Source organism: Carassius gibelio, chromosome A8 (genome assembly GCF_023724105.1).
Source record: "Carassius gibelio isolate Cgi1373 ecotype wild population from Czech Republic chromosome A8, carGib1.2-hapl.c, whole genome shotgun sequence".
NCBI classification, from domain to species: Eukaryota; Metazoa; Chordata; class Actinopteri; order Cypriniformes; family Cyprinidae; genus Carassius; species Carassius gibelio.
The window spans coordinates 8,561,670-8,576,163 of NC_068378.1; the positions used below are offsets into that span (position 1 = coordinate 8,561,670).

Here is a 14,494-nt window from a genome sequence, read left to right on the forward strand (position 1 = left end):
TGTATCTCTTCAGTCAAACGCGCCATAGAAGCTGATTTAGAGCCCATTGATTGGACGCACAAAGCTGCTAAAGTTGAGTCCATTCTGAATGTTTGGCTCATTTCACTGGCTGGTAGTGCATGTTTCCTGCTGGGAAAGAAGCTGATAATGAGTTCTCTGAGACCAGCTCAGTTCACTATTGTTTAATAATCTAAATCTATTGTAAAGGACCACTGTTGTCTTTTATTAGGGTTGTGTCATGCAACTCGAGCCACACGTTGCTCCAAACCCATGTTACTTTATTTTACAGTATACGTGAACAGAGACGGACACGGTCAAGAACAGTTGAGAGAAATATTTCACAAAATGTGTTTTTAGGACTTTTACAATTAATGTGTGCTCTTAAGATGTTAAATAAATATGCATATTAGGTATAATATGTAAAAATGTACATTCAGTATTTTAAGGGGAAAAGTGTTACTCTTAGTGTCAACATAATAAAAAGTTAATGTTCCAGTTAATATTGTAACAATTAGATTTTGTACATGGGTAATATAAAAGCCTGTTATTTAATTTGGAAGCAATTCATTATTAAAGTAAATATTTGTAGTTATTATTTATATCCGTATACACTTTTATGAAAATATTGTAAGAAAGCAATACTTTTATTCAGCAAGGATGCATTCAATTCCTCAGAAGTGAGAGTAAAGCATTAATAATGTTACTGTTTCTAATCTTTAGTTGTTTTGAACTTCCTGTCCATCAAAGAATCGTGAACAATTATGGTTTCCACAAAAATATTAAGCTTAACTGCTTTCAACATTGATAATAGTAAATGTTTCCTGAGCAGCGTATAAGAATGATTTATTTAGGATCATGTGACACTAAGGACTGGAGTAATGATGCTGAAAATTCAGCTTTGATCACAGAAATAAATTACATTTTACAATATGTTACAATAGAAAAGTTATTTTAAATTGTAAAAATATTTCACAATATTACTGTTTTTACTGTATTTCTCTTCAAATAAATGCAGCCTTTCAAACTCCTTATTGAAATTCTTTGTCCTCATGCGAACGTCCTCCACGTCGAAGCTCACGAAAGATCCCAGCCCAACTCGTTCCTGTGTGTGCTTTTGTAATGTCTGGTTTGTGATTGCTGCCCCTAGTTTAGGATGTTTGCCCCATTTACATGTCTTCATTTGGCACACGCTCTTTTTTCCTAATGTTTGTCATTGAGCAGCTTCGGCTGTGCTGTAATAGGTTATATTCCACTCTTAAAGAATGTACAGACCTGTGTTTTCCTAACGTCTCTGCTCTCTGTCCCGCAGCTGCTAGCCAAAGATCCCAAGCAGAGGCTCGGCTGCCAGGCGGACGGAGGTGCTGGAGTCAAAGCCCACCCCTTCTTCAAGAACATCAACTTCAAGAGGCTAGAAGCCGGCATTCTGGAACCTTCCTTTGTGCCTGATGTGAGTTCCTCTTCTTGTGTGCCTTAAATAAGTTTTTGGAACAACCTATTGAAGCTTTAGACTTCATATTTTACTTCAATAAAGTTTGCATGTGTTTTTATTTTTATCATATTTGATACATCAGGCTTTTATGACTCATATAACAAGATGTTTTGAGAATATGGAGTTACTATATCAGATTCTATATCAGATATCATAAGAAAAGAAACATAATATGAAACTTAAGATGACTTTCTGAAATTGTGTATCTGTGAGCTTTTTATAACAGTATAGTCTATTATAGTAAGTCTACTTACATAAAATGCATTTAAATATCATAAATACTCTAAAGTTTTATGATCAAAGCTTTGTACTTTTTATTGTGCGTCAAAACATATATTGCAACGCCATACAATGATGACTGAAAGATGAACATATAAATGTTCTTCAGAAGCCTGATGAAGCTGCGTTGTGAATCATTTGTAGAGGTTTAATTGTGCTTGATGGAAGTCCAGCCAGAAGGGCATTGCATTAGTCCAGACTAGAAACGACAAGGGCCTGGACAAGAAGTTGAGCAGCATGCTCCATTAGGAAGGGCCTGATCCCTCTGATGTTGTGCAATGCAAACCTGCATGACCGAGCGGTTTTTGCAATGCGGTCTTTGAAAGTCAGCTGGTCATCAAAGATAACGCCAAGATTTCTGACTGCATTTGATGGGGTAATTGATAATGAACCTAGCTGGATGTTGAAATGATGCTGTAGAGCAGGGGCTCTCAAAGTTTACATTTCAAAGTCCAAATCTGGATTCTCATCAATGTCAAAAGGTCAGAAATAATTATTACAAAACTTGTTTTTAATAAACCTTTTTATAATGATTCAACTTTATTCTCTGAATTGTTACATAAAGTGCTGCATTTTTATTCAACTAAATGCCATACATATTTTCTGTTCCTGAAATAGTACTTCAATGCAACCTAAAGTCACTTCAACTGAATTGCTAATATCTTTAATTATAACTGCAATATGCTGTTATAGAGCAGTGAATTATATTACTTTATTTATATCATGCAGCACAAATGTCCATATGTGTAACAAACTATGTTCATGTTTACAGACAAACTACGATCATGTTCATATGCCCAGACAGTCAACAGTAATAATGTGTTTGGAAAGGCTGTTTTGTACTCATTCATTCACAAATCTGAAACCGGTGACATTATTCTACTGAATGAAAACTAAAAGGTTTATTCAAAATGTTGCTAGTTGTAGTATATGGAGAAGAGGAGGGGTCCAAGAACTGATCCCTGAGGAACCCCTGTGACCAGTTGATGTGCTTTATACAACAGGCTTCATTTTTCAATCATGTTTCAGTGTGCATATCAAATATTTTACAGTAGACTATATAGGGTTAAATTCTGTGGAAGCTCATGGAATAAAAAAGAAAAAAGTTATAAACTTTCAGTAAGACTTTTCATATCAGAAATACAGGATATAAATTCAGAATTGCAAGAAAAAGTTTACTTGCAGTTATGTGTATTCTTTTATTCCGTGCTGAAAAATAAACTTCTATAAGATTTGATTATTACTGTTTTTCATTTTTGTTTCCCCTCTTTGCCTACTTCATAGCCCAGGGCGGTCTACTGTAAAGATGTTCTGGACATTGAGCAGTTCTCCACCGTTAAGGGTGTCAACCTGGACCAAACAGACAATGATTTCTACTCCAAGTTTGCCACTGGCAGTGTCTCTATCCCATGGCAAACTGAGGTATGAAGCTCTGCTAGAAACCCAGCTGCTTCGAGTGTTATGAGATATGCCAATTTATAATTTTTTTTCATATACTAATGTACTGGATCATATAACCCAGTATCGTTGTTAAATCCCATGTGGCGAGAAAGAAAAGAAAAAAAAAAAAGTAAAATGTTTGCTGACCTCTAGGTGCACAGGTGTGTTAATGCTGTATATTAGAATGACTGGAAGGCTGCATTGACCAATAAGCATCCAGAACCATAATAATCCATTATTTAAAGATGTTCAAAAATAATGATGAGTTGACCTTCTCATCATCATCTCCCTCTCTCTCTCTCTCTCTGTTTATCTGTGTCTGTCTGTATGTCTCTTGCTTTTTTGTGTCTGTTTTTTCTTTCCTTCCTTTTTCATTCTTCTCTGCTGCAGATGATCGAGACGGAGTGCTTCAGTGACCTTAATGTATTCGGGCCTCAGGGAACGCGGCCCCCTGACCTGGATTGGAACCAGCCTCCCGAGCCTCCTCGGCGTAGCCTGCTGGACAGGATCTTTAGGAGACATGTGAGGATCCCCTCCACCTCCACCACAGAGGAACACCCCAGAGAACACAATAGTTAACTACAGACCAGGTCAAACACCCATCAGGACACACACGCTCACACATGTAGAGCAGAACAGCAGCGATCGGGCTGACGCTTTCTACACAGGGGCCAAAAATAACTCTTAGCCTCAAGTCTAAAGGGGATTCAGAAGTCTTGTGGGTTTTTTTTTTTCGGAAGACAATTTGCTTGTATTTTGCATTTTTTAAAATACTGTTATTTTTTCTAACTCTACAAAAGTTCATGTGTCAGTGATCAGATTTACTTAGACCTTAGAAATAGTGCAGAATAAATCAGGTTTCTTCTTAATTGTACAAAATGTTTCTTTGTTTTATCTGTTTCAAATCTGTGTTTTTATTAGGGAATCATTAAGCTGTGTAACATTCAAAAGTTCAAAAGAACATTTATTCGTAACAGAGATCTCTTTTAAGATTATAAATGTCTTTACTGTCACTTTTACCGTGGGCTGTGTATGTAGAGATCTACATTGTAAGGGATTTCCAGAGAACCAAGGAAAAGAGAATGGTTTGCAGTTGTTTTGACCGTAATAAATGGTAAATATCTCTGATCATGTAACGTTACCCCCAACACGTCTGGCGAGTGTTAAGTTTGGCCCCTGATTGTACATGTTTATATGCGAGAGAGCATTTATACATCGTCACTAACATGATCTATTTCTGTCTGTCATTGTCTATCACCCTTCAGCATCCAGAGGTGACCATCGCTCAAACCCGGGTCTCGTCTTCCAGCGTCAACTCTGTTGACTCCATGACAAACTCTGCCCCCTAGTGGACAGACTGCTGCGGGACTACAGGAAACAACAGCGAGTGAGCGATAAACAGAGGAAAGAATGAGAGTGAGGAACTCCTCCTGCCCTTTAAAGACCGGTCGACAGAACGTGGAAGAGCGTTTTCCTTGCCTTGGCCCACATTATCCATCCACTGCCCGCTGAGAGGACAGGAGACGAAACAAGCTCCCGTTTTTGTGACAGAAAGGAGAACTTTTATTCCTTCACCTCACGCTCCCTCAGGATTGCTGGAACAGTAAAGAGCCACTGACAAATGACAGAATATTAACTCATATTATTCAGGGGATTTTATCGACAAAGAAAGGCCTCCACAGGGAACGGGAAGGGGGCTTTTTAAATGTTCTTTTGCAAAGGAAAGCTAATATAGTGAACTTAAGAGACTACACACGCACTCACAAACACACACACACACACACACACTCTCTCTCTCTCTCATTTCCTCCTCCATCCCTCTTGCAATAGGCCTACTTACCTACCCATTTTTTCTTTTCTTTCCGTCTACACGTAACATCTCCAACCTCAACCTAAAATGTGCATTTCCTTGAATACTCTTGAGGCCAAAGATGGAGCTTTTTACAAGAAGACACGTATTTGAGTAGCTGTTGCCATAATTCACTTCAGAGAGTGACGGAAGGCCTAAAAGCACAAGGAAATAGGAGCTCGGTGAAGCTGTACATTGTTCCCGCCCTATTTAATTTCCAAATTATGTAATAGCACTGAAAAACAAACTCACTCTGGCAGTTTCAGCCTCTTCCAGTCCACCGAAAGGGATAGTTGTCATGTTTACATGTTTACATCCTCATCTCTGTCTGAACCTGTATGACTTTCCTTTTTCTGGTGAACATTAAAGAAGATATTTTGAAGAATGTTGGTAACCAAACAGTTTCGGTTCCCATCGACTTCCATTGTTTCTTTTGTCCAATCAATGGGAACCGAAACTGTTTGGTTACCAACATTCTTCAAAATATCTTCTTTAATGTTCACCAGGAGAAAGAAAGCGATACAGGATCTGGAACGACATGTAAATGGTGACAAGAAAAGGTCATTTTTAGGTGGATTGACCTAAGTCCGTTTTCTTAAATCTCATCTGCTTTGTGTGATAGGCACAACTTGGTCTACAAATATGAGCTAAAAGTATCTCTGTATGGTCACTTCCTTTGTGCTTAAAGGCCGTTGGGCAGTGGTGAAAGGCGGAGCTATATGAGTGGGCGTGGCCTTTGGGTAGATACATAGCCAATCAAGGCACAAGAAGTGAGTCAGGGAGTCTTTCTCATCTCATCACATTATACATAAGTGGCTCATTAAACAAATTTACAGAAAATTAAGGACTGTAACAGTTTATTAATTAAGTTTTCATAGGCAAATTGGCGTTAATTCGAGGAAATTACTTGACTCTTAAACATAAGCTACTTAGACTTTTGCTGATGTGTAAAACAGTTTAAAAATGTGTTAAATTTATATTGTTGCAAGCTCCAAGAGGAGATGGTATCAACCACCTAATCATCATAATCACTGCAGGATCGCCACATTTGAGCATTTATACATTTTAGGACCGCAAAACCGCTTTTCTTCCAGATTTGGCGTGTAAATATGCCTTCATTCCATCCGATGTCAACCACTACTAGACTGAAACTGGCAAAACTTCACTTCAGCATTTACACACGCGCACCATAATACACCAAACTCATTCACTTTCATACCTCAGCGGCTGTTTTCTCTTATTTATACAGTTTCCAATCCGATGCCAACTGGTAGGAACACATTTCACCCATCTTTCCCAGCTGTGCATGTAGGCTACTCATTTAAAAAGTGTGCAGGATTCCAGTTGTATAGACATCACGGGAATCCAAAACGTACATCCCGTCCATAGAGAATACGTGATGGTTTTGTAGTGTTTCTTAATGAATGGATAGTTTTTCAGTAACCAAACGGTGCGATTCAAGAAGGAACAGAAAACTAATCTCAACCTCATACAATACCATTCCAAGGTTTTTATACGCCTCCTCATTCATTAGCGCATCTCAAGACAAATCAAGTATATTAAAATAGTGACTTGAAGCTATTTCACGAGTACGTATGCTAAGTGCCATGTCATTTCCAATCATTAAACTGATGTGTGTTTACCAAACGATGCATCAGTTATGCCATTCATTTGCCCTGCTAGAAATGTCCTCCGAAGGTTCACGTGTATACTTAGTGCAGGTTCTAACATTTCACGTTTCTTCTCATTTAAAGAGTGTAATAACTGGTTATTACTGCACTGTATCATGACATGTTACATGAATTGCACTGCACACTGCATGGTCAGTCAGCTGTTCATTGAGCGGGACCAGTGTGTTGGTTTTAGGGGCTGATCTCTGTATGCTAGCGCCATGCTGTTGTTCGCTGAGGTGAGACTTTTTACACCACATAGTTGTGATGATTCATAGTCAATTTAAGGTGAAATTCAGAACTGATTCATGTTGATGCATTTCTCATATTTAAAAAAATAGTAGCCAATGTTAACAGCTTGTTCGGAAGTACTTTTTATTTACCATTGCAGCGTAATTCTGCAACACCGTTCTGTATCCAAATTGAGGAAGCTTCTTACAACAGTGGCTTAGTTGCTAGTAAAAAAATGATTAACTCTGACTCTGAGTCTCAGTTACTGATTTTGGGAATTTGAAGCAGACTTTTCCCCATGTATGCACAGATTTATATAATAATGCATTAGTAATAATACAAGTTTTTCACAAAGAGGGACTGATGTAAACAGATACTATGTTATATCGGCAAGTAAGTGTTGATTTGATTCAGTGAGCTAGCATTATTAGTGTTCTTCAAAATATAAAGGTGAGAGCCTGAAGGTTTGAAATGTTAAACTTACAGGTTTATATATCTTCATTGTCCCTCTGAAGTAATAAAAAATCTGTGAAGTTTAGAAAAAGGATGAGCCTTTCCTCCGTCTGAGAGTTAATGCTTTGCTTATGTATATTTCCTTTATGTCCTCCATACAATGTGTCATATGAACTTGTGTTGACACTTATGTAATTGCTGTGTAAAAGGGAACTTGCCTTTAAAAACAACGACCAAACTAAGAGGAAACTGAAGTGGTATTTATTTGGAAAGTAAAAACTGAAATCTCTCACTGGAGAAGATCAGGTTTTGAGGACGTGGCTTCTGTCGGATTCATATTATTATTTTATTATTATTATTTTTTGTATAAGTCTTGAAGCAAGTTTTAATCACATTCTGGAACAAAAAAAAACAATACAATGAAGTGCCTCCTTTTTAGTAGTCTAGTCCAGGTTATTTCCCATGATACGGTTTGCACTTGTTTCACTTCAGTAATTCACGTGATGTAAACATGTACACGCACAAACACACGCACACATGTTTTAAAGAGTGTTGTACTACGCTGATTGCATGTGAAGCCAAACCTGAAAGAGTCCCTCTGAATAAAACCTGTGCTGGCCTCAACTTAACTGTGTAGTTCTTTAACGTACGTGATTTTCACGAAAGATAAATACACATAAAACCTTTAATAAAAAATGAGGGCATTGGGTTGTGGGTTAAGGTATTTTTACTTATAAAGCCACTTTCTACAGCTTAAATGTTCTTGAACAAGTCGATTCAATGTCAAGCTAGTCATTAAACCAATATTTTCATACGACTAGAAAAGTTTCCATTGGTGCCAAGTCCAAGGCTGTTTTTGCTGTCGCTGATGAAGAATTGATTTGTTGCAGCTTGGATATGGCTTGTGTGGCACAGCTTGCACCAAGATGAGACCTGGATTCGCAGAATGCAGCCTCGCTAGAATTTGTACAATAAAACTCCACACGAGTGGTTTATTTTTTAGAGAAGCCACTAATTCCCTCTTTTTAAGATGTCACCGAGTAATGATGTCATTTTAATTTGACCTCCTGGAGTTATGATGATGATGATGATGATGACACTGGACATTTTTAGCTGGTGATTTGTCACTTTGTAAACTTGACCTCCTGACCTAAAGCTGTAATGGAACCTGGAGAGAATGACATGTGTGACATATTGAGAGTTTTTGGCTTGTCATATCCTAAAATATATCTGTAGATATGTTTAGCTGCTCTATATGATCTGATCTGTTTGTTTTGAGAAATGTAGGCAACATAAGTTTCCTAACCAGTGTTCTGTGTGGGTAGTCTTCAGGCTCTGGCTGTTATCTGTAACAGCGTGTTTAACAGATAGACCGTCGTGTTCGCTGCACATCCTTGACATACAGGGTCGCCCCATCTGTTGAGTGATGGTGGTGTTTTATCTGTGAGGTGATGAGAATGTGGCCTTGTCTTGACGGGGCTATAAAGGGGCAGAAGCAGCCAGCTCTTCTTCAGACTCCACATTTCACGTGTAGCCACTCGTTCATCTGTTAAGAAAAAGTTTTAAAATGTTGCCCGCAACGTTCAAACTGTGTGCTGGCATTTCCTACAGGCACACGAGAAACATGACAGGTGAGGTGCTGTTTCACGCAACCAGTTTTCTGTATGTATGCATCTATTTATTAAGGTTTATGTGTATTTATTTCTCTTGTTTTATTATTCTAATCAGGTCTGAGAAAGAATGCAATGATTGCAATCCATCATGAGCTGAACAAGCTTTCCGGACCTGGACCTAGTGTCTGGATCAACCACATCCGGAGAAGGAGCTCCCTACTCAGTAAGAGACCTTTTACACCACTTCAGCTCCATAATAGCTGTTTATTGTGAGATGGTTTAACTGTTACATATACAGTATATAATTTATGCTGTGTTACTGGAGCAAGTGTTGTTAGTTTAAATATTAGAGAATGTGATATTGCTTATTTACAACAGATTTATGAAGAGTAAGATAATGTTGAGTAGGCACAGCATTGACATGTTTATTTTTTAACTCACCTTTGAAAATAGTTAATAACAAAGCCGCGGCAGATTGTGCGTCTTTCATTCCTGAACGAATTGGTTGTGTGAATGTTTCAGTTACACACTCATATACCCTCATTTTTTAATGAATCAGTGTTTTTTCATCAGTGGTGATTCAACGACCCAGTCATAACGACAAATATGCCTACTTCCATACTAAATGGTAGGCAATACCATATTTTCCAGACTATAAGTCGCACTTTTTTTCATAGTTTGGCTGGTCCTGCGACTTATAGTCAGGTGTGACTTATTTATCAAAATTAATTTGACATGAACCAAGAGAAATGAACCAAGAGAAAACATTACCGTCTCCAGCCGCCAGAGGGCGCTCTATGCTGCTCAGTTCTCCTGTAGTCTACACTGGAAACATAGAGCGCCCTCTGGCGGCTGTAGATGGTAAAGTTTTCTCTTGGTTCTAAATAAATGCGACTTATAGTCCAGTGTGACTTATATATGTTTTTTTCCTCATCATGACTATTTTTGGACTGATGCGACTTGTACTCAGGTGCGACCTATAGTCCGAAAAATATGGTACATGAAATTTGTACTGTGGCATGTCCAGATTCTTAGCATTCATAAATCAGTAAGCTAAAAGCCACTTTTTCCAAGATTACCAAGTGAGCATCTTATGGACTACAGCCAGTAACTCGAAGTTAGTCACTTGTATAGTTCCTGAATGATTTAGTGTTTTTAAACGAATTGGTTGAATGAATGATTCAGTGGCTCACTCATGTCGCCACCTACTGGTCAACAATGCAACTTGCAGAAAGGGTCAATAAAGAAAGAAAATCAGCATTTTTCGCAGAAACCTTAATTTTCTTCTGAAATCTTGTTTGTATTTGTTTATGCAAAGGCTTGTGTTTATTCATATGTTTTCTTTGTACAGGCAGTCGGATTGCAGAGGAGACGTACAGTGAAGCCGAGCAGTGCTATGTGCAGCAGGGACAGGAAGCTCTGCAGAAGTCCATCAGCATCCTCAGTGACCAGGATGGCTGGCAAACTGAGATTGAGAGTGTAAGAGTCGTCAATAATAAGATTTCATCATTCATTCTGATGAGACCATGTATAGACCATTGTATTTGTGCATATTTTATTATACAGTTTTTTTGCTCATATATACCGGTACTGTATAATTAATTATTTACAAATGCATGGGTTTTTCTCTCTCAGGCCAATGGTGATAAGGTGATGAGTAAAGTTCTACCAGGCATTGGGAAAGTATTTAAGTTGGAAGTGATGCTGGAACAGAAGACAGATTATCTATATGAGGAGCTGGTGGATAACATGGAACAAATGGGGGAGTGGAACCCCAATGTCAAACAAGTCAAAGTGGGTAGATTGACTGACAACTGATCTGTTGACTGACAGCTTCCTTTTCTTCCATCTGTATGTCTAACTGCAATGTGTGCATTTAAAGTGTCTACACATTTAAAGGACTTCCTGTCGTCTCACGTCTTACATGATACATGATGTAACATAAAGCTACTATAAAGGTATTCAGTACATTTTTGGTCCCGTTCAGGTTCTTCAGAAGATCGGTGAGGATACTATGATCACACATGAGGTTTCAGCTGAAACAGCTGGGAATGTGGTGGGCCCACGAGACTTTGTAAGTGTCCGTTGTGCCAAGCGGAGGGGATCTACGTGCTTCCTGGCCGGGATGTCCACTCAGCATCCTGGAATGCCTGAGCAGAAAGGATTTGTAAGGTAAGTGAAAATATGAAACACTTTCCTGTATATTAGAGTTCCTCTGAAACCCTCCACCTCCCCCAGCTCCACCTGTCTAGATCTGTTATGGTGCTTATTCATGTAGAAGCAGCCGAGGCCAAATACAATAGCACTGTCTTGTCTATTAACATGAAAAACATTCTGAGGTTTCTTATGACCGAAATGTATACATGTATATTTACAATATTTCTTTCTTTCTAAGGGCTGAGAATGGACCCACCTGTATTGTGATGCGACCGAGTGGAGAAGATCCCAATAAGACCAAATTTACCTGGTTGCTCAGTTTAGACCTTAAGGTAAGTGAATTGTCCTGTGCATGCCTTTAAAGGTATATTACACCCAAAAATTAAAAAATTCTCAAATTTACTCACTCTCATATTGTTCCAAACCTGTATGAGTTTCATAACAAAGATATTTTAAAGAATATGGGTAGTCAAACAGTTTCTGGTCATAATATCTTTCCCATGTTGTTTGATAAATAATATATAATGCTTTAATGATGTTATGAAGAAGATCTACATAAGTGAAGACTTCAGAATCACACTGTTCTTCTGAATAAGCATACTTATCTGGTTTATCCCTGTTCTATAATCTCCAGGGTTGGATCCCAAAAACTGTGATCAACCGAGTACTTTCGCAAACCCAGGTGGATTTTGCAAACCATCTCAGGCACAGAATGGCATCAAATGGTGGTTTGGAAGCAGCCGTTGCCTGCTGATGTCCACATTTATACCCTAAAAACACAGATGACACTACAAGGGTGACTTTTGTCAGGGCCAAGCTCATCCCACCCAAAAACGGTCACACCCATTTCAGCCTACGCTTGTAAACATGTCCCACAGATAGAAGTTACATTGTCCATCAAAGCAATATGCCGCTCAATGTTCAAGCCACGTAACTTAAAATGTTTTTTACATGCATAACTAAAAATGGATGCTCGACGTTACTAATTTATTGCAGTAGAGATTTAGTAAGTTTCGATTTCAACCTAATGGTAAATTCAGTCCGCTTCCTCTGTCACCCCCATTTTGTGGCTTGAACTTCCTTTTATTAACTCGTATACTTCTGCAGAACACCACTGACTATTATTATTGGGCTTATTAGTTCCTATTTTAACAATGTTTGTAAAAAAAGAAAACGGAGGCATTTACTTTAAGTTAATATTATTATTGCATCACTCTGGAAAAAGATATCTGCTAAATAAATATTCATTAAAACTATTAAAATGACAAAATACCGTGTCAGTCTGTTTTGTTGTTCAATCACTGGGTTCTCTTTCCTACATGGGTAAAACAAGAAGGAGCACAAATTATCACCAAAAGCCTCAATCTGCAGATTAAGTAAGGAAATACAGGAAATAGCTTCATCTGCATACTTTGGCAGGCCACTCCGCCAGTTATATAAACAACATTTTGAGTCAGTTATGCCCATTAATGTCTCATGATGTTCAAGCAAACTGCCCCCGGAAAGGGAATGTGACTCGTATTACAGCCAGAAACTCAGTCCATAAAAATGTCTTGTCGTCTGGAGTGGATTAGCCCGGGTTTGCTAAAGCAATGAGGTGTTTGGTTATTATGTGTTTTGGGAACTTCTCAGCTCCTCGAAGGTCCGACTGAGCCAACATTGCACAAAGCAGAAAATGAGGTAAACACTGATGTCCTGGCCAAAGGCGGGCCGCAATCTCCTCTCTGATGTTTTTCATATTTTCCGAACCAGTGGGCAATTTCAGATTATTTTAAATGCATTTCAAAGCAGAAGTTGTGCACATGACCCCTCTGTGTCCACAGTTTTGGGACATTTCTGAAAGACACAAACTACAGACGAAGGTCCAGCTGAAGCATGTAAATTAACAAGCCTGGATCAGAACACTGGTAGAGGCCTCCACTAACTCCCTTATATCTATAGACAGTCATTATATAAGCTCAATTTACTCATTGCTAGTCAATTCCATTTTATCCTGCTTGGTCCTTCTTGGGTGTCAGTACAGTAATCAAGAAAATGTGTATACAAATAGGTTTTAGAAGTTAAACCTTAAAAGGCAAGCAGTAGAAACAATGGCAAAATGCTTTCTGCAAAGTGCATGTCCACTTACAAGTATTTCTTTAATTTGTCTTTATTACACTACATCATAGTACTGATAAATGTGTAAGTTTTACTGCAAAATAACATGGACGTGAATATTATTTTAATCTTTATTTAGTATTACAGCAAAGGACTGTTTGAGCCAAATGCATTTAAGCATAAACTATGCCTTTATTATTTAGTATGTATGTACTTATTTGCAGAGCTGGGTAATAACTGATTACATGGATTACATTAATCAGATTGCAAAAATGAAGTACTTGTAATTAGATGAAAATAAAATACTCCTAATCAAACTACAGTAACTTTTTTTTTTATTGATTACATGATTACAATAGCAAAAGAATTATTCAAAATTTGTTGATTCTCCCTAATTCCCCTTTTTCACGTTTTAAATGTTCCTTTCTAAAATATCTTAGCGCTTACACTCAGAAAGTCTTCCAGGTTTGTGGACATTCACACAAAGACCAGTCACAGTCAGGTGGCTACACGACATCTGACCACTGGATTCACAAAAATCATTTCAGGTTTAAGAAATGTTTCGACAATGCATCAGCTGCTGATGAACACATACATTTTTATTTGAATTAGGTTATTTAACCATGTCATTTGGGAGGCTTTTTTTTCTTTCAAACACATTAAAATGCACAAACTCATGTTATTTCTTATTTGCATGATGCAGGCATGTCAACCAAACCTCTAAACTCTCATGCATCCTGCAGTTCCTCTACGAGCCCGGGAAGCCTTGCTGTATCTCTCAATTTATGTGCACTTCATGTTGTTAATGATAACAAAATGGAATATATATTTTCTCTCTCTCTCTCTCTCTCTCTCTCTATATATATATATATATATATATATATATATATATATATATATATACATGGTAAAAGATTATCCTATTTCAATCAATGTGATAAATGAGTTTGGTCAAAAGGTATCTAATCTGAAAATAGTCTGATTATATTACCTAAAATGTGTAATGTCATTTATTACGTTACTAACTACAATTTTTGTCATGTGATTTGGAATCAGTAACAGACTATAATTTTCAAGTAATCTACCCAGCTCTGTTTGTTTGTTTGTTGTTAAAATAGGAATATATTCCATGTACAATCTTCCTTAATTATGGAAAAATTAAAAGTAGTTTTAAATTGAATAATCCTGTCACTGAAATTGTATTTTCATATATATA

At 37.7% G+C, this 14,494-nt stretch overlaps 2 protein-coding genes across 3 annotated transcripts in view; both read left to right on the top strand.

The window, feature by feature from the left end:
• The window catches only part of LOC128018338 (G protein-coupled receptor kinase 5-like), a 49,371-nt gene extending 41,336 nt beyond the window's left edge, over positions 1–8,035 (top strand). The window contains exons 13-16 of one of the 2 annotated variants that reach the window (XM_052603793.1): positions 1,310–1,447; positions 3,053–3,190; positions 3,599–3,730; positions 4,474–8,035. In XM_052603793.1, the coding sequence (XP_052459753.1) occupies positions 1,310–1,447; positions 3,053–3,190; positions 3,599–3,730; positions 4,474–4,557 (492 nt within the window). In that variant the 3' untranslated portion in view covers positions 4,558–8,035. Of the gene's footprint in view, positions 1–1,309; positions 1,448–3,052; positions 3,191–3,598; positions 3,799–4,473 lie in introns of both variants that reach the window. The other variant, XM_052603794.1, reaches the window with a different exon arrangement.
• An 840-nt stretch (positions 8,036–8,875) lies between these two features.
• star (steroidogenic acute regulatory protein) lies at positions 8,876–12,355 on the top strand. Its single transcript, XM_052603795.1, has 7 exons — positions 8,876–9,042; positions 9,140–9,247; positions 10,376–10,503; positions 10,660–10,818; positions 11,012–11,196; positions 11,420–11,513; positions 11,816–12,355. The coding sequence occupies exons 1-7, from the start codon at positions 8,979–8,981 to the stop codon at positions 11,933–11,935; spliced, it is 858 nt and encodes a 285-aa protein (XP_052459755.1). The 5' UTR covers positions 8,876–8,978; the 3' UTR covers positions 11,936–12,355.
• The last annotated feature ends 2,139 nt before the right edge of the window (positions 12,356–14,494 follow it).

What these genes read in the sequence shown, in the direction of transcription:
- star (XM_052603795.1), top strand. Translation starts at nt 8,979, where the DNA reads ATGTTGCCCGCAACGTTCAAACTGTGTGCTGGCATTTCCTACAGGCAC. An exon ending in GGCAAACTGAGATTGAGAGT is followed by an intron (nt 10,504 to 10,659) that starts GTAAGAGTCGTC and finishes TTTCTCTCTCAG; the next exon opens with GCCAATGGTGATAAGGTGAT. An exon ending in CCAATGTCAAACAAGTCAAA is followed by an intron (nt 10,819 to 11,011) that starts GTGGGTAGATTG and finishes GGTCCCGTTCAG; the next exon opens with GTTCTTCAGAAGATCGGTGA.